The sequence below is a fragment of the Callorhinus ursinus genome, unplaced genomic scaffold, assembly GCF_003265705.2.
Source record: "Callorhinus ursinus isolate GAN/ISIS: 27379988/994484 unplaced genomic scaffold, GSC_fseal_2.0 scaffold12, whole genome shotgun sequence".
Lineage (NCBI taxonomy): Eukaryota > Metazoa > Chordata > Mammalia > Carnivora > Otariidae > Callorhinus > Callorhinus ursinus.
Window position 1 is genome coordinate 63870319 of NW_027397074.1, and position 18430 is coordinate 63888748.

An 18430-nucleotide genomic window follows, 5' to 3' on the forward strand; every position below is an offset into this window, starting at 1 on the left:
AGTAGCCATAGCCCAAGTTTGTACTGACTAGTTAAATTTCTGATTTTCTCTGCCATAAGTGAGGACTTCAATTGAAACTAACCCAGAAATATTACAATATAGCAGGGGTCCAGGTATGAACCAGGATGTATTCATAGAATGGTAGAATTCAGCCAGGTCTATGTAACCCATGGGACCAGGGAAGTTAAAAGAGAAGGCCATCATGCATGCTAGAAAGAGTAACAAGTCTTCAAAGGGGTTTTGGGTTGAGTATTCAGATTAGAGCCCTGTGTCTGTGCCTCAAATTTGTCATCTAGTGGCCACCAGAGATCCATATAGGAGTCTTCAGAAGTAGTTGGAGTGGGAGGGAAAAGGAGGAGAGGGAAAGATTAATCACGCAAAATTTAAAAAACAACACCAACCAAACCAAAACACTGGACTGTGCCTATTGTTTTCACTAGAAATTCTTTAAGGCTTTGAGGGTTCAGAATGATGTTTGACCAAAAAGGGAGGGGAGTCCTTCCCTTCCTCAGCAGGAAATTGTGAGATGTCAGTGTGAGGACAGGCCCAGCCAAGGGAAGCTGCTAGAGCTGGGTGGTTGCCCTCTGCAGCAGAAAACCCATAGCCAGGGGCAGCAGAGGCCAGTCCCTTCTCTAACTTAACAGGCAGAGGAGACGTCGGTAGAATCAAAAAGGACTTTTCATTAGCTCGCATGAATTTCCTTCAGAGGTTCCCAGAGCAGTGGCAGACTTTTGAGGGCAGACTTTTGAGGATCCATCGTATTATAATTACTGATTCTATTTTAACCCAGACCGGTAAAACCTTGATTAATACTTGTTAGAGAAGAGCATCAGAAAGGCATCCTGGGGTGGTGGGAATTGCACCAGCTGTGGGTCAACACATTTAGGGAGACTCTTGTGGCCCTACTTACTGTGTGCCAGCACTGCTCCGAGGAAGTGCTTGATGAGTGCTTAGGCATTTAATCCTCACAGCAAGCCTGTGCCTATCCCAATCTTACATATGAGAAAATAGAAGCATAGAGAAGTTAACTAATTTGCCCAGGTTACTCAGCTTGTAAGTGGTATACCTGGGACCTAAAGTGGAAAGCCTAACTCTAGCGCTTGTCCTCTTAGCAACTGACACTCATCATGCCTGATGTAAAGAAGGTGCTCACTAAACGTGTGCCAATTCGAATCATTTTAGCATGGGATTAAAAATGTCCTGGGTTTATTGTTCTGGACTTAGTAGACTGACTACACTTAAAAGCAAACAGAAAAATGCTTATAGTATACCAAAATGAAATAAAATATCAAATGATCAGAACATGGTGTAATAATTTATTAAATTTTCTGAGTGACCAAGGAAAATTACTTCATGCTTTCAATGCTTTCTCATCCCATAAGGAAACAATATTTCTAGGAGGTTTGGTGGCCCACAGCAAGCCTTGAAGCTGACAAGTAAATTAGTCTGTGTTAATTTACTGGGGCTGGGGCTCCCCATTGTTTTTCTAGCTCTTCCCTGGGTATCACGTTGCTGCCCAGGCTTGGGAGAGGGGACTGTGCTAACCCAGGCTCCTCCTTGGAGACTGATCAATGACAAGCCCTCAAGGCTTGTGCCTCTTTGCTCTTCCTCTCATCTAGTTGCCAGGCAGAGAACAATTCTGATTGAGTATATTATTTAATTATTCTAGTTAGTCATACTGAGAATCAACCAACATTAACCATTAAAAAGGAGAACAGAGGACAAAACACGACATATGACCATCCTGACTTCCAACTCAAAGTGGCATCCCTCCCCCCACTCAGGTCTGAACGAGGCAATTACATAGAAACAATAAAGGACAATTAAATAAATCAGGAAACCCACCAGCCTATTCTCCAGGTTCACTTACCTTGGTGTGAACGATGATTGGCAATGGCAGTAAAACCAACAGAGTGAAAACTATAAGGAGAAACCGGCGATAAACTAAAATATAACTGAGAATTTTCATTGTCCTGAGCAGGAGCCTTTGATAGTGCTCTCCTCAAAATAAGGCAGATGTTAAATAGCCAATGTGGATTAATATTTCTCCAGCCCGTCATCATCATTTACTGCCCTAGACTGATCAACATGAGTTAAAATTAAATCTTGATTTTTATTGTTTTACTGTCACAATTAACATGGAGAGATAAGCCCAAGAGTGTTTGCAAGAAATCACATTCCACTTGCTAGTGTGGCTTGTGAAAGATACAACTGTTCTTTCCCTACTTAATTTGTTCACATTAACTAGAATATTGACTGGCCGTATCTAGGAGAAGGCAAAATTGTGAGGTTCATTAAGTTTGCCCACAGTGAGGCTCCTCTGGCCCTTCTGACATCCCCTGACTTCTGGGCTCTGCACTTGGGTGGTGCCTCGGGCAATCTCTACCGGATGCCTCCAATGGTCTTCCTAAGAAAGTGCATTTTCAGTGTGTGAATTGAAATAGCAATTCCAATAGTAGGAATTTCAGTGTATGGCAGTGTGAAAGGTAAAGGTTTTGGTACAGATGGATTTTTCTAGGGCTTCTCAGATAATGTGTTGAGGCAACCCTCTACACTGCCTACATGAAGTTTGGCTCAGAGAAGTGCCCCTGACCTCTCTCATTCAGGAATTCTCTGGACCTCTCTCATTCAGGAATTCTCTGCACTCATTGAAAAGATAAATAACACTGCTTCTGATGTTGAGCAGCATTTTTCTCCCCAGTACCACATTCAGTTGCAAAATGATTTATCTACTGTTTGAAAGCAAAGTTCTGTATATTTCTTGAACCCTATGGCCTCTTTTGATAGAAAACCAAAAGTTATCATAAAGCCTTATATAAGCCCTTCCCTGTTCCACTCTTTCAGGATTGAGTTGATACTATTGTGCTGATATTGACTAAATAATTAACAAGGAATCTGCACAGAGATGGGTCATTGGGGCCATCCAAGGGGTGAGTGTGTGTGTGTGGGTGTATGTATATGTGTGTGTAAGCACGTGTAAAGATGGGTATAGTTCTAACAGTGATATGGAGGATGTATTTTATTTTTTTTTAAGATTTTATTTATTTATTTGACAGAGGGAGACACAGCAAGAGAGAGAACACAAGCAGGGGGAGTGGGAGAAGGCCTGAGCCAAAGGCAGACGCTTAAGGACTGAGCCACCCAGGCGCCCCTGGAGGATGTATTTTAATACTGCTCAGAGCTAAGGAGTCTGGTTTGTTTCTCATTATGTAGTAAATTAATAACCCAATACTCTTCAACTAAACAACTACTATGCATAGGTATAACAGAACACATTTCTTTCTACAATTTATAGTCAATTTCTCTCCATATAAGTAACCTTACTCTGATGTAATCTATGGTTAGCATTTAGACCTTATTTCTAATTCCACACTAATGTAACTCTGCTTTCTTTTCCTATCAAAGAAGAAAATTCTTTCACCAACACTCACCATATTATCAATGTAGATGAGAAAGCATTTTTTTCCCCTCTGTCTAAATTTCTAAAGATACATCAGGAAAATCAGCAGAGTAAACAGGAAAAAAAAAAAGTCTCCAAACCATAAAGGCACATTACATCTTGGATTTCTTAGGTGAAAAAAAGAGAAGGTAATTGCAAATGATAGTAATGAACAGGGAGCAATAATAATAAAAAATGTAAAAAAAAAAAAAACCTTAAAGGAACAGAGTTACTCAAACTGTTTCAATAGTTTTTTTCCTATATAACACCCTGTATAGTTCATTGCATGATTTTTTTTTTTTTAAGAAACCACTTCTGTTCTTAAATTTCCTTAGGCCACCTGGTGAGAGCATTTGAGCCTCACTTTCTTATCTTAGAGGTTTTTACTTTATGAGATGACACCCAAAATGAAAAGGCATTTGTGTGACATTTAACAGAAATGAGGGAACAGTAGCACTGAAACCAGACAGAGATTGAAGGGGAAACTCTTGACATTTGTCAGTGCCTCCTTTCCGTGCCCTATTCTCTCTATTCTGGTACTTTCCTCACCAGATTAAGGCTTGCAGGACCCTCCCTCTAGCCAGCTCAGTCTTCTGTGGGTGCCCCTTATTACAAAATGGTCCCACCTTTCCTTTATGTCCAGCCAATCTCTTGTTTCACTGTCACATAGAGCAGAGATCTGACAGGATACTTAATGCTAAGCATGAATGGCTGATGTGAGCTGCATACCTCCCCAGGGGTCACCAGAGAATGACACTCGTAATGGGAGACCTTGGCCCCCTTGGAAACATATCTTAAGGTGTCCTTCAAATCACAGCATATTGTTAACCAGCTCTACAATTGTCAAAGTGCACCTCTTCTTGGTACAGAAAAACATAAATCTCTCTTAATATGTTACAACTGTGTTATATTTGACCTATTTGACCTAAAATGAATTACATCAAGGCATAATCATGGATTGCTTCATTTAAAACATGTCCTTTACAAATATAAAGATATTAGAAACATTATTCACTCATTCACAGTTATTTACTATGTGCCAGGGAATTTACACCACCACCTCATTTAAGCTTCAAAACGCAATACAAGATATTGTAATTATAGGTATTGTTATAATTATTTCTCTTTTATAGATTTGGAAACTAAAATTCAAAGAGGCCATGTAAAATGTCCCAGGTACTACATGATATAATAATGATGTAAATCCTGTTCTTTCTGGTTCCTAAGGCAATGATTTTTTTTTTTGTACTATGCCATATGTCTACCATAATGACTATGAATGTGACACTAAACACTAAATCATCAGATCTAGAATTTGTATATAGACACATGATTTGGTTGGCTTAGAAACTGAAGCTCTAGGGTTTGCTTTTTTTTATGTTCCTTGAGCCTTATGGTTGAACATAACATGTGAAACTTGGGTTCAAGCATAAGCATAAAGAGAAAGAAAGATTCCTACTGTATATACTCCGAGTACCTTCATAAAGAAGTTAGACTGTCCAGGATAAGTAAGTTGTGTAGACAGTCAACCTGAGGGGAGTGGAAATCAGCTTTTATGTGGATATCCTACATGCTTCTCTCAGCCTTGTTTTCTGGGTATCTCTGTCTTATACCACATTTGCTCCCAAATTTGTGCTTTTCTTCAGGCCTTTCCCTCTTTCAAGAATATGCTTCCCTTCTCTATATTTAAATCCCACAAACCTTGAAGTGTGACTTGTAGACTCATCTCAAATCTGCTGCCTTCTACAGATCTGTCCTGATAATTCATGACTTTCCACACACCCACCCAGGAGTCTCACTGGGCCAACTACAGCCAAATAATCTGGAGTGCTGGACGAAGGTACAGAAGCCCTGCCCTGTTGGGTCAAAAGATGGCTTCATGTTTAGTTGGCCTTCTACATAGTTTTCATGCATACTAATATTTGAGAATCATTGACTTGGTATTTGTAAGATACAGTCAGCCTGGAGTAAATCACTTATACTAATTACTATTTTAATAATACATGTAAATCTTAAATCTTCAATAAGACTGCAAACTCTCTGAGGACAGGGGACAGTAATTTACTCCCCTTTATGTCCCTAACAAGGTGCTAGGGACAAGTGAACACTCTGTGAAAAGTTTCTCTAAACTTACCTACAAATATAGATGAATGGGAACCAATAAAGCCTCATTGCTGATAGAGTATGGTTTATAAGAAGAGTACTGGGTGTTATACAAAACTGATGAATTGTTGAACACTACATCTGAAACTAATGATGTACTCTGTGTTGGCTAATTGAATTTAAATTAAAAGAAATAAGAGCAGTTCTTCAATAGAGTATTAGGTTTGCAGAGAGATGTGGCTTCTTTAATGGGGGAATATTTGCTCCATTGCAAATGTACCCATAAATACTAAGACAAGAAAGTGTGTATACTTTACACTTTGACTAGGAAAAAAAGTCAGAATGCTTTTACTGTGTGTTCCTATTTTCATTCTTAGAATTTTTAGAGTTCAAAGGGCATGGCACTTTTAGTCAATTGCTATTGTTGAGACCATCGAGTCAAACAATATAGGTCAGATTTTCTCCTCACAGTCATTTGTTTTTAAGCTTCGACAAGTCCTTAATTCTGACACTCACTAATGGTGCATCTCCATTTATATATTCTGGTTACGTTATAAATTCCATAACTTCTAGACATTGCACTGTGAAGGGTTTACTCTCTGAGTGCCATATGTGAGCTGTGCCCCCAAACCTTTTTGGACACTATGAAAACTAAGATAATTTTTTCCCTCCTAACTAGCATCTAGTGGTCAGTTTCCTCAGTAATTTTTAATATTTTTTATTTCCTCTGGACCACTTTTCCATTCTTTAAGGTGAGTTCTCTTGATGAAAGTGAAATGTATAGATGATGTATATAGTAAAATTTCCAGGCCCACACCAATTAACTGTATCAATTTTAATTTTTCTTTCCTAATATAAAGGATAAAGCCATCATGTGGGAAGGAAAATCACCCTGGAGACTCCAGATTCCTGCACAACTCCTAAACACCTAAATTTGTATACTGATTATTAACCACAACTTTAGTAATCATTCCTCCAATGCCCTGAAGTAAATGGCTGACTGAACAGTGAAGATTGAACTGTGTCCTAGGAGGTGAGGACCTGAACTCTCACGAACTGAGAAGCAAAGCACATTCCAAAAGAGGACCTATTTCCAGCAAAAAAAAAAAAAAAAAAAAAGGAAGTTGCCAGAACACCTTAGTACTCCAGCCCAGATACAACTGGTCACACCCTCTCCTGGGGTGGGAGGAACGTTTCCCTTTGACCAAGACTGACCATATCTTTATCTTGGGCTCTCTGGGGAATAAAAGGGAAAAATTTAGGGGTGGAGGGAGGAAGAGGGAGATGTGGAGGAGAAGAGAAGAGGAAAAAGGACATTCTGGAATACTTGGCATGCCATTAGAAAAGAAAGGTGAATTGTCTAGAACTCTGTTTACTTTTGCTCCCTGCCCATCCCTCCCTCCTTCCCTCCCATGCCCAATCACCTTATGTAACAGTCACGTTCCAGCCATCTGTACACGTGAGACAGTACTGTCACCCTCGTGATAACCTGTAGGGTATTCAGAGGCGAACCCAGGACTCCTGGATGTAGCAGGTGTTGCCAGCATCTGGATGGGAAAGCAGACCAGAGTTTAAGGTAAAGAGAGGATTGCTTACAATTGATTCTAGGACTCCCTGCATTGGAAGCTGAGGAACCACAGAAACAGACCACATGATCCCAGCTGATCCAAGTGTTCAGTCCTCTTGTAAAGTTAGAAGGATTTCATATGGTTCAAAGCAGGCAGTCAGAAACTGCTTTTAGGTACAGCCACAGAGACCAGTTTAAAGAAACCAGGGAGGTAAAAATTTGGCCCTCGTGATCTCAGTTCTGCTATGAAATTCACCATTGCTCACAGCCGTTAGGTCTGTTTTTTCTCTCTCAGAAAAAACACTGGTATTTCTCCCACCATTTCACCACCAAACATATTGTCCATTTGAGCTTGGAACATCTCCTGTCCTTGTTGACAGTGAAGAGAGAAAGGGTTCACATAGTTCCTAACAGTGATTCATTTTAAGTGTAGTAAGTAAGTGGCATTGACATAATCCAGCTTACTGTCAAGCTGACCCATCTTCCTTGGAAGTTATTTTTTACCTAAGTATAGAATATTTCACAACATGCCATTACCATGAGCCCAGGGAGTTAGCCAGGCTGCCCTCTTGCAGTAATTTTCTGTAGACGTAGCTACAGCATTCACTGTTCTTCACCATATGGCTTTTATTATTTGGGTTTGGCAGCTTTGGGTTAAAAATGGTAGCTTATAGAGGAAATTCATTGTTTATAAGAAGTTAATGTGTGCCTTGTGACAACTTAAGACCTTATGAGGAAACTACTGACATTTATTCTGACAAGTTATTTATGCTTACATTTTCATCCATGTTCTTTAACCACAGATTCAAAGAGGTACATTTTCAGAAGAGTATTTTCCTCTCGATTTATATGATTGTGCAGTTAAACCACATTAATTTACAGACCATGAGGACACAGCTTAATTTATACTTTTGGCCTGGATAAACATGATATAAAATGACAGTGGTGAGTAGTTTAAATTCTGGGAGATTTTAAAAGAAATGAGGCTAATAAAATGGACCCTTCTAAGCAAGTGAATTGATATGAGTAAGATATGGTGCCTCCACAAGACAGCTTACCATCAAATGGGGAAGACACCAAGCACACGGCCAAGAATTCCTCATGGCTTAGAGCATAAGACACGTGCTGTGACAACGCAACTAATTCTGTTAGCTCTGTTATCTTTCACAACAATCTCCAGGATCATAGTCCCTAAAATAACTAATTAGAAATTCTCACAGCAAGAGCCTTGACATAATGTGGTTTCCTCTACATGTGGGGAATCACAGTATCTCTGGTTTGGAAAATTGTTTAGGCCCCTGTGACACATTGGTGCTGAAAAGCCCATTTGTTTGATTGTGTTTTTAGCCCATTCTCTTTTTTTCCTAACTTATGTATGTATGTATGTAATCTCTATACCCAACGTGGGGCTCAAACTCACGATCCTGAGAGCAAGAATCCCATGCTCTTCTGACTGAGCCAGCCAGGCACCCCTAGCCCATTCTTGAGTGGCTCTAACCATGGATGATTTAAATCCATATTTAAATTCCATATTTAAATAACCCCTCACTTCTCTGTTAGATTCTTTTTTTCCTGAGATTGAGCCAAAATTTGTCTTCCTGTACCTTCCATCTACTTTTTAAAATTTGCTTTTTGGGATCATTGGGCTAGAGATGGGGAGGTAGAAATCCAGCTACTCTTCCAGACAACCTTTATATTTTTGAAGTCTCCCTTTGTCCACTTGCTTCAACTCTTCCTCAGGTCTCAAACTTGAAGTCTTTCCACTATCCGGGGCACTCATCTCAGATTAAAAGCATGAACTAGTTTTTTCTCTATCCCTGGCCAATAGAGGTATTAAACTCTATTACCTGAATTCAGTGCTCTATTGCAGATGCTGCTGGGTAGACAGGAGCAGTTCTCATGTGGTTCTTATAGAAATGCAAGCTGCTCTGCAGAGTTTGTTTTGCATTGCCCTATTACATTGCTGAAACATTCTGAGCTTACTATCCAATAAACATTCAAAATATTTTTCTGTGAGCTATAGCTTAGTAATCCCTATGTTGTCACACTGAAAAATATGGAAAATTTTCCCTGTGAATTTCTATCTCGTTAGATTTTTACTGTTTTAAATTGCCATGACTTCTGTCATCTATCACATACATATGCTATATACATATTTAATGATAGTGCCCTCCATATTTTTATCTAAAATCATTGATAATGTAGTCAATAGGTTCCTCTCTCCAGATACTTTTCTTCAAGTTGACATTCTTGCATTAGAAAGCAGCTCTTGGATACTCATTAACTCAGGTCTATTGAATTGTCTTCTTTTAGTAGACATGTACTTTTAGTAAAAGTAGTCCATTCTAGAATCTGGCCCAAGATTGACATCTCACTCACTCATGTACAGTTAACAGCAACAACTTTTGCCTTGTTGGTAATCAGGATGGCATGGTCCTGTCTCCCATCTTTAAGAACAAATCCACAGTTCTTTAAAAATTTTTGAAATCTACCTTCCCAGAAGTTTTTGTTACACATCTGATTATGTCTACTCTCTACTCCTTGGCTAGCATAAATGCCAAAAAGGACATAAACCATTTTTTTCTAAGGCATAAATTACTCTCAGCTTCACTAAACAGTTCTTCCTCTATACTTTGAAATATGCTTTTGTCTGGATAAGAAGTATTAGTAATTATACTTATTATATCACGGTTTTCACCAGAGAAAGAAGAACTATCCATCAGTAATCACTCAAAAATTAGAAATGTTCATTATTTTCTAGAAAAGAAATGTTATCAGTATTAAATATGTGTGAATGCATATATGTGACTCTATAAACTCCAAGAGATCCCATGTGGAGTTAGTATGAACCGAGTAGTGTTGGAAACCACTAGTATTTTTCCTCCTGGCCACTCCTTCCTCTCTTTTCTCTTATAGGGATGTTATCTCCTGGGAAGACTCAGCATCAGCCACTTGGGGATCTCGTCAGAGGCCCCCTGGAGAAGGAGAGAGCCTGCAATGGGAAGGACCAAGGCTGAGAGAGTGAATGGATCTCAGACCTTCCCCTCAGGGGAAGGAGGCATCACCTGAAATGATAAAGACCCAAGCAGGTACCTCAAAAAATTAAAAATGGAAATGCTATATAATCCAGTAATTCTACTACTGGTTATTTACCCAAAGAAAATAAAAACACTAATTTGAAAAGATAATATACACCCCATGTTTATTGCAGCGTTATTTATAATAGCCAACATATGGCAGCAGCCTAAATTTCCATTGATAGATGAGTGAATAAAGAAGATGTGGTATATATCTATATTTATATATTTACACATATATACAATGGACTATTACTCAACCATAAAGAAGAATGAGATCTTACCATTTGCAACAACATGGATAAACCTTGAGGGTATTATGCTAAGTGAAATAAGTCATAGAAAGACAAATACCACATGATTTCACTTATATGTGGAATCTAAAAAATAAAACAAATGAACAAACAAACAAAGAACAGAAACCGGCTCATCAATATGGAGAATAAATTGGCGGTTGCCAGAGGGGACAGGGGTGGGAGTATCCTCCACCCCAAATCCATATTCTCTATATCTGATATTTATTCTCCTTGGAGCATTATTCTAAGATTTGGCCATGTATAAAATTTGTCTTTCAATGGCCAATTTAACCACTCTCAATCTCAAGACTCTCCATATCTAAAACATTCAAGGCATTTGTCTGCTATTCCCCCATCCCATACTTTCTTAGAAGACAATTACTTGATTTTCATCTCTTATTGTGATACTCCCTTGGTCTGACAGCCTCATGGTAACTTTTCATCTTAACCTTGCTGCCTAGTTCCTGTTGGCTTAGTTAATGTATTATTATGATAGCTGATAAGTCAACTCTTTTATACTGGGAGAAGCACTCCAGTTGTTTACCAAGTAGATAGATTCTGTAAATATGTATTGTATCTGGATTACTACTGCAAGTTTTAAAGTTCCTTCCATTTTGCAACTCTTTCAAGACCTTAGTTATAGTCTCCTATATTTGCTTTTGTAGGCTTCATTATTCTCCCTTTAAAAAATCAAGGATTTATATGATCTCACAGCTCTTACATTCTATATTTCTAGAACTGATTTGTACTCAAATAATTACTTTTCAGTATGTACATTAAAATTTTTCTTTCAAAAAATGTAGAATTCTCAAAATTTTCTAGAAAAAATGTACAGATTTCTAACTTTTGGTGCTCTTTCTTCTAAAAGTGAAAAAAAAAACTATTATCAATATAAAACAAACTATCCAAAGTCAATTCAAATAAATAGGCAAGAGATTTGCTACCTAAAACAGCTTTAAGGGGCGCCTGGGTGGCTCAGTCATTAAGCATCTGCCTTCGGCTCAGGTCATGATCCCAGCGTCCTGGGATCGAGCCCCGCATCGGGCTCCCTGCTCAGTGGGAAGCCTGCTTCTCCCTCTCCCACTCCCCCTGCTTGTGTTCCCTCTCTCGCTGTGTCTCTCTGTCAAATAAATAAAATCCTCAAAAAAAAATAAATAAATAAAACACCTTGGAGCAAACCTACTGGACATAGAACCTCAAGAAATCCAATCTATATAGTAAAAGGAAACTAAGATGATTTTACACAGAATCATTCATCTTTTCATAGACCCAGCAGCTTGCTGTGATCACTCATCCTGGAAGATGTTTCATAGACATTGAGTAAATTGTCTCAGAATTGACTTCATTGTCACATGTTTTCACTAATTATCTGGCAGCCAGTGCTCTATCCGGAAATGTGCACTTTGAACTTGAGTGAAAGGCACAATTAGTAGAGACTGACTTGGAAGTAATGAAAATTGAGGTAAAAGTAAAACTACTCTGAAAAAGGCAAGGAAGATAATTCAATGGGGGAAAGAAGAGTCTTTTAAATAAATAGTGCTGGGACAACTGTATATCCATATGCAAAAAAATGAAGTCGCAACCCTGCCTCACACTATATACAAAAATTAATTCAAAATAGATCAAAGAACTAAATGTAAGGGCTAAAACTATAAAACTCTTAGAAGAAACATTGGTTTAAATATTTGTGACCTGAAATTTGGCATTGGTTTGTTTATTTATTTTCATTCATTTACTCATTCATTCATTCATTCATTCATGTTGTTGTTGTTGGCTTTATCTAGTTTATTATTTTAATTGAGATATAATTGACTTATTATATTAGTTTCAGGTATACAGCATAATGGTTTGGGATATTTGTATCTACTGAGACATAGTCACCAGGAATCTAGTTAAAATCCATCACCACACATAGTTACAAATTTTTTCTTCCTTGTGATGAGAACTCTTAAGATCTACTCTCATAGTAACTTTTAAATGTATAATTACAGTATTATTAACTATAGTCACAATGCAGTACATTACATGCCCATGGCTTATTTATTTTATAATTGGAAATTTATATCTTTTCACCAATACTTGACACCTCTGCCATTGTTTTCTTTAGACCTGATACCAAAACCACAAGTAACCAAAAAAAATCTAGACAAATTTGGATTTCATCAAAATTAAAAACTTCTGTGCTCCAAGACACTATCAAGAAAGTGAAAACACACCCCGCAAAATGAGAGAAAATATTTAAAAATCATATATCTGATAAGGGTGTAGTACCTAGAATATATTTTTTAAAATTACAATTCAACAATACAAACACAAATAATACAATTTAAAATGGGATAGAGATTTCAATAGACGTTTCTATAAAGAAGATATACAAATGGCCAATATGCATACAAAAAGATGCTCAAGATTATTGGCCACCAAAGAAATGCAAATCAAACCATAATGGAATATTATTTCAAACTTACTAGGGTGGCTACAATAAAAAAAGGAAGACAATAACAAATGTTGGCAAGGATGTAGAGGAACTGAACCCTATATGTGATTGGTGCGAATGTAAAATTGTGCAGCAGCTTTGAAAAACAATTTGGAAGTTCCTCAAATGTTAAACATGGAGTTGCCATATGACCTAGCAATTCCACATTGAGGTTTATACCCAAGTGAAACAAAAACATGTCTGCACACAAAAACTCACATATGAATGTTTACAAGAGCATTTTTTACAGGATTTTTGAAAAGTGGAAACGTTCCAAATGATGAATGGATAAACAAAGTTTGGTATATCCATACAATGGAATATTATTAAGCCATAAAATAGAATGAGATCCTGATACATGTTACCACATGGATAAACCTGGATAACATGCTAAGTAAAAGAAGCCAGACATAAAAGGCTACATATTGCACAATAACTTATAAATGAAATGCCCAGGATAGGCAAATCCACAGAAACAGAAAGTAGATAAGCGGTTGCCAGGGGCTGGGAAAAGGGGAGAATTGGGATTAATTACTAATGGGTCTGGGGTTTCTTTTTTGGTTATGAAAATATGCTGAAATTAGATAGTAGTGATAATTGTACAACTTTGTGAATATATGAAAAATCCACTGAATTTAAGAGTGAACATTACAGCATGTGAATCACATCTCAATTTAAGAAAAGATAAAATGACTCAAAATTACACAATAAATGTGAAATTATTTGAAAAGTATAAAAGCACTTTGTCAGTTCTCAAACGATCAGTCTCAGAATCCTCTATACTCTTACCTAAACATTTTCTCATGTGCCATTAGAAAATAAAATTGAGAAAAATTTTAAATATTTAGCAATTTGTTTAAAACCCAAAATAATAACCCCATTATAGGCTAACATCAATAATATATTTTAAGAAGCCTAAATTTACTCTTCAAAAAAACTGTGAGAATAATGGTATTATTTCACATTTTTGCAAATCTCTTTAGAGACTGAAAACAGTTGGACTTTACATTCCATCTATTGCCATATCATGTCATGTGGCCTCTGGAAAATGCCACTGTATACTGGTGAGAGAGTGAGAGAGGAAAGCAAATAATGTCTTTGATTATGAAAACAATTCTGTAGACCCACAGGAGTCCCCAAAGCACATTTTGAGAAGTGCTAAAACTAAACAAATATGAGGTAAATTATTGTTATTGGAAAGAAGTTTGCCTTCTATGGGAGGTAGGTAGTTAGAGGTACCCATTCAATTTAATGTTGATAAAAAGAACTCCTCACACTCAGAGAAGACTGCTATTAAATAAGAAAATTATAATTGTTAGGGACGCCTGGGTGGCTCAGTCAGTTAAGCGTCTGCCTTTGGCTCAGGTCATGTTCTCAGGGTCCTGGGATCGAGCCCCGCATCGGATTCTCTGTTCAGTGGGAAGCCTGCTTCTCCCTCTCCCTCTGCTGCTCCCCCTACTTGTGCTCTCTCTCTGTCAAATAAATAAATAAATAAATAATCTTAAAAAAAAAAGAAAATTATAATTGTTAAATCCTAGACCATGGACTGCTGTATGTTAGGATAATCACAAACACAGATATCATTATGGATTGAAGTAGCGGGGTAGGGTAGCCATCTATTTTATTGCTCAAATATGGACACTTTTGAGAACAAAAGGGATGCTATTAATAATTACCGTGGGGCTGTCCAAGGAAAATTGCATCATGTGGTCCCCTTCGCCCTGGCACAAACTGAGAGTTAAGTGGAGTCTAAAAACAAAGATTTGGGATCTTCAGAGGGTCTGGGGAGAGGGTTCTGGTCAAAGGGAATGAATGAGGTGGCAAAAGGAATGGAGATTGACCTGAGTAGATTAGTTCGTGGTATGGAGGATTTTAGAAATCCTGAGCACTCACAGAATCTTAAGATTAACTAAAAATTTCACTAAGAATTTTAAACACTTAAAGTAATCTATTTTTGAGTGTCAAAAATTAGTTTGATCCTGACAGACTTGTTGATTCACCGGCCACAGAGCTTCATCCCATTGAGAAAATAAAATGCAGTTGTGGTGAAAGTAAGTGGGAAATTCATGCTTTCTTCATCACAGAGGAGGAATTACTTTAATTAAGGTGAGTGTCCTTCCCTTAAGCAGAGACTGCAAACTCAAATGCCTTTGGGTTCAAGACGGTCAAACATGAAAGGGAAGAGCAAGCAGAGAACCTTGGTAAAATCGAAAGTAGACAGCCCATGAGAGGAGGCAGCCATCCTTGGGGCCAGTTTGTTGGCATGAGATGCTACAGGTCCCAGGCTATCAGATTTCTCAGATTTAAAAAAAAAACCCCAGTAACATAATCTTTTATGTGAAATTTCCTGATATTTAAATGTTGGCAACTGATTCAGTATGATTCTAACAGAACTGAAGGCATGAATATAATCCTGTTCATAGTTCTTCCAACTAAAACTCTGTCTGTGACCCTTAGGATAGATCTATACCTAGCTAGCCACATATCACAGAGTGTGGATGACTCAGAGAACACACTGTCATCATTAATTAAGAAAGAATGTTAAAGTCGGGTCTAATCGAGAAGTCAACGTCATCTTTGTATCCCAAGAGAAGCACAGTTTATTGTATATCGTTGCTAAGCAATCTCTGGAATATAAAATGAGCCTACGATGAGTTATGCTTGGGAATGCTCTAGCAGATACATTTATTACTCCAGCAGTAATAGGAGTTAAACATACAGAAGCCAAACTGAAGTTGGACATTTGAGTCTTTTAATTCAAGTCCTTATATCCAAGATGAGCAACAGAACTTAATGGATAAAAGCTCACTCAAACCATGGTCACACTAAGATAATACCTTTGTCACCTCTCCATCCCACTGTCATTTAACATCTCATCATAATGTAAGATACAAACAGTCCTATAGTATACCCTATGTCCATTCCTTACTGATAAATAATATACATTAAGAGTAACAAAATAATCTACTTTTTGTAGTGAAAAATTTGCAGTGCTGATTTTGCCCAGTGTTTGCCATCCCAACCACTTCTACGGGACAATCCAGGACCTCAAACACAATGCTCCCTTACAGAGGGGCAGTATTTACAATCATATCAGCAGGATTCTGCTACTTCAAGGAGACAGATTCAGACAGCCAGTGAATTTGATTATAGATCAGGGTCAGTGTCTTGATACTAGCCCCTGTGGGAGAATCTGAATGAGATGCTCTATGAAATCACCATACCACCAGCAGCTTTAGAGACAGGAAACATCAGTGCCTAAGTCACTCAGCTTAATGAAAAGAGAAAGGGGGAAGGAGGAGAAAATACATTGAAATCCTAGCTGTAGAATCATTTACCTTGATTGATTTTAGACTGAAATCTTTGCAGATGCCCAAATGAACTCTTTGGGAGCTCTCTTTAGAACTCTGCAAAAACACCACCGTAGAAATTGGGGCCCAACAAGCCCTGCAATGATGGTTTGTTGCAAGGCCCTCTGACCTGCACCCCTGTGTGCAGCCTGGCTGAGGGCACCTGGCAGTGAGTCCTGGTGCCCATTAGCATTGCTTCTGCTAGAAGGACCCATGGTAGACAACACATCAGCCCGAGGAAATGGCTGCCACAGGCACCAACCGCTTTGGCACAGGATGGGTACACTCTCCAGTGGAAAGACAGAGGGATAAAAGACCAGTAAATTGTCAACTCAATTTAAAACTTTTTTAAAACATGTTTTTTTTTTTAATCTGTGTCTGTTGTTTGAATTTCTGTTGCTTTTATTTCATCTAATTTGTGTCATTTCCTTTGTCATTTCTAATGCATTTTTTAGCTTACTTTTCCACTGGTGGCATTCCTTAGTTCATTTGATCTGTGGGTAAGATATTAACTGCCTTCTAACAACAGATGACAGCATGCTCTTTCTTAGTTCTCCACTTGCCACTTGCCGTCGGGGGGACTGGAACTCCTCTGAGGGCCACTGGAAATCTGTAAGTGGCAGTGAGCCTTAACTTCTTTCCCTTTTCCCAATCTTGAATTTTCCAATGACCAAGTAGATCCCCATTCACCACAAAGTTCTGTAAAACGTTGAACTCACATTTCAGTTCTGGTTCCTTCCCATCCAGCTTTTTGGTGGCTGCATTTCACCCACACCATCTCTCATGTGTGGCTACTAGCATTGTTTGTCTCCATCTCTACCAACAGCGCCCCTTCCCTTTGCGTCATTCCATGCCTGAGGCCCTCCAGCCAGATCCTACAGCCTATAGGCATACTTAGCAATGAAAACTGGGCATGCTTGCTACTCTTGATTGAAAAGAATCCTCCCTTATCAGCTCCCCAGGTTGGAAGAGAGGCAGGGTCAGGTTATACTTAAATTCTATAGGTTTTGGTAAGATTTGGGTCATTGGAAGATTTAAAGCATAAAAGGAACTTAAACAGAGAGGTAAAGCTGAATGAATTAAAAGGACTAGGTGAATTCATTATCTATTCACGCATGATATATAAAGCTCATATCAAGCATTAGGGACTATGCTAGAAGTGGGTGTACAAGGATAAATAGCACCTAGTTTTTGACTTTGAAAGGCATACAGCCTGGGTAGGTAAGGCCAATCTCTAAACAATTTCTGCAGTGTGATGAGTATTAAAATAGAGATATGGAGAACATAACTTGAAAGAAAGAAGGGAAATGCATAACTGTCAAGGAGGTTGTAGGGAATAAAGGTCAGGGTGAGCTAAGACATGAAGAAGGAGAGGAGTGTTTACTGGACAGACAGAAGTGGAATTAGGAGCATTCCAATCAAAGGGTATGGCACATAGAGGGTCTTGCATGTTGTTTGGTGTACCTGGATCAGTGTCTGTGTGGGGAGAATGGAGGGCAAGAGGCTGGAAAAGCTGATGGAACCTACATGATGATGAACCTGGAATGCCAAGTTAAGAATCCGGACTTCATTCTGTAGGCAGTAGGGAGCCCTGAAGAAGTTTAAGTAGGGAAGTGCAATGATTGGTTTTATCTTTCAGAAAGATTACTCCACGCTTATAAGGGGTAAGAAAAAGAGTGGACTTTACTGAAAGAATACTGCGTGATTCATGGAACCCCTGGGAGAGCTGAAGAACTAGACTCTAGGTTACTTTGAAAAATGATACCCCATATCATGCTCAGGATGGGCTCCATTGGAGATGGCCATCTGAGATGCTGCTTCCACTGAATGCTACAGTGACTCTGTTTCCAGAACCAGACTTCCTGCCACGATTGCCAGCAAAATGCAATATGTGTAGAGCTTCATTCCTCTACTTACACACTTCTGAATCCAAGTGTTACACGGATGAGCCTAAGTAAAGGAGCCCAGGTCTCACACCTGTGCCCTTGCTACCAAGAAGCCAGAGAAAGTAGATTTCTGGGATTTACCTTGGGAAGGCAGATTCCATGATGTTGGAAAATCTCTAAGCACAGCAAGCCTGGCCCCAAGGTGCTGCTTTGTCATTGCAGATAGCCATCTCACC

At 38.5% G+C, this 18430-nt stretch overlaps 2 protein-coding genes across 8 annotated transcripts in view; both read right to left on the reverse strand.

Annotated features, from left to right (window-relative positions):
• SLC13A1 (solute carrier family 13 member 1) overlaps positions 1 to 2036 on the reverse strand; it is a 114221-nt gene extending 112185 nt beyond the window's left edge. For 4 of the 6 annotated variants that reach the window (XR_012380311.1, XR_012380310.1, XR_012380309.1 and 1 more), the window contains exon 1: positions 1871 to 2034. Coding sequence is in view for 3 of the 6 variants with exons in the window: in XM_025865820.2 (XP_025721605.1) it covers positions 1871 to 1969 (99 nt within the window). In the remaining 3 variants the exon portion in view is untranslated. Of the gene's footprint in view, positions 1 to 1870 lie in introns of all 6 variants that reach the window. The other 2 variants (XM_073899143.1, XM_025865818.2) reach the window with 2 other exon arrangements.
• IQUB (IQ motif and ubiquitin domain containing) overlaps positions 1 to 18430 on the reverse strand; it is a 207990-nt gene that overhangs the window by 9592 nt on the left and 179968 nt on the right. Inside the window, exons 13-15 of one of the 2 annotated variants that reach the window (XR_012380305.1) lie at positions 18336 to 18429; positions 6967 to 7089; positions 1965 to 2074 (exon numbers count right to left, since the gene is read on the reverse strand). The gene's annotated coding sequence lies outside the window, so the exon portion shown is untranslated. Of the gene's footprint in view, positions 1 to 1964; positions 2075 to 6966; positions 7090 to 18335; position 18430 lie in introns of those variants that run through there. The other variant, XR_012380306.1, reaches the window with a different exon arrangement.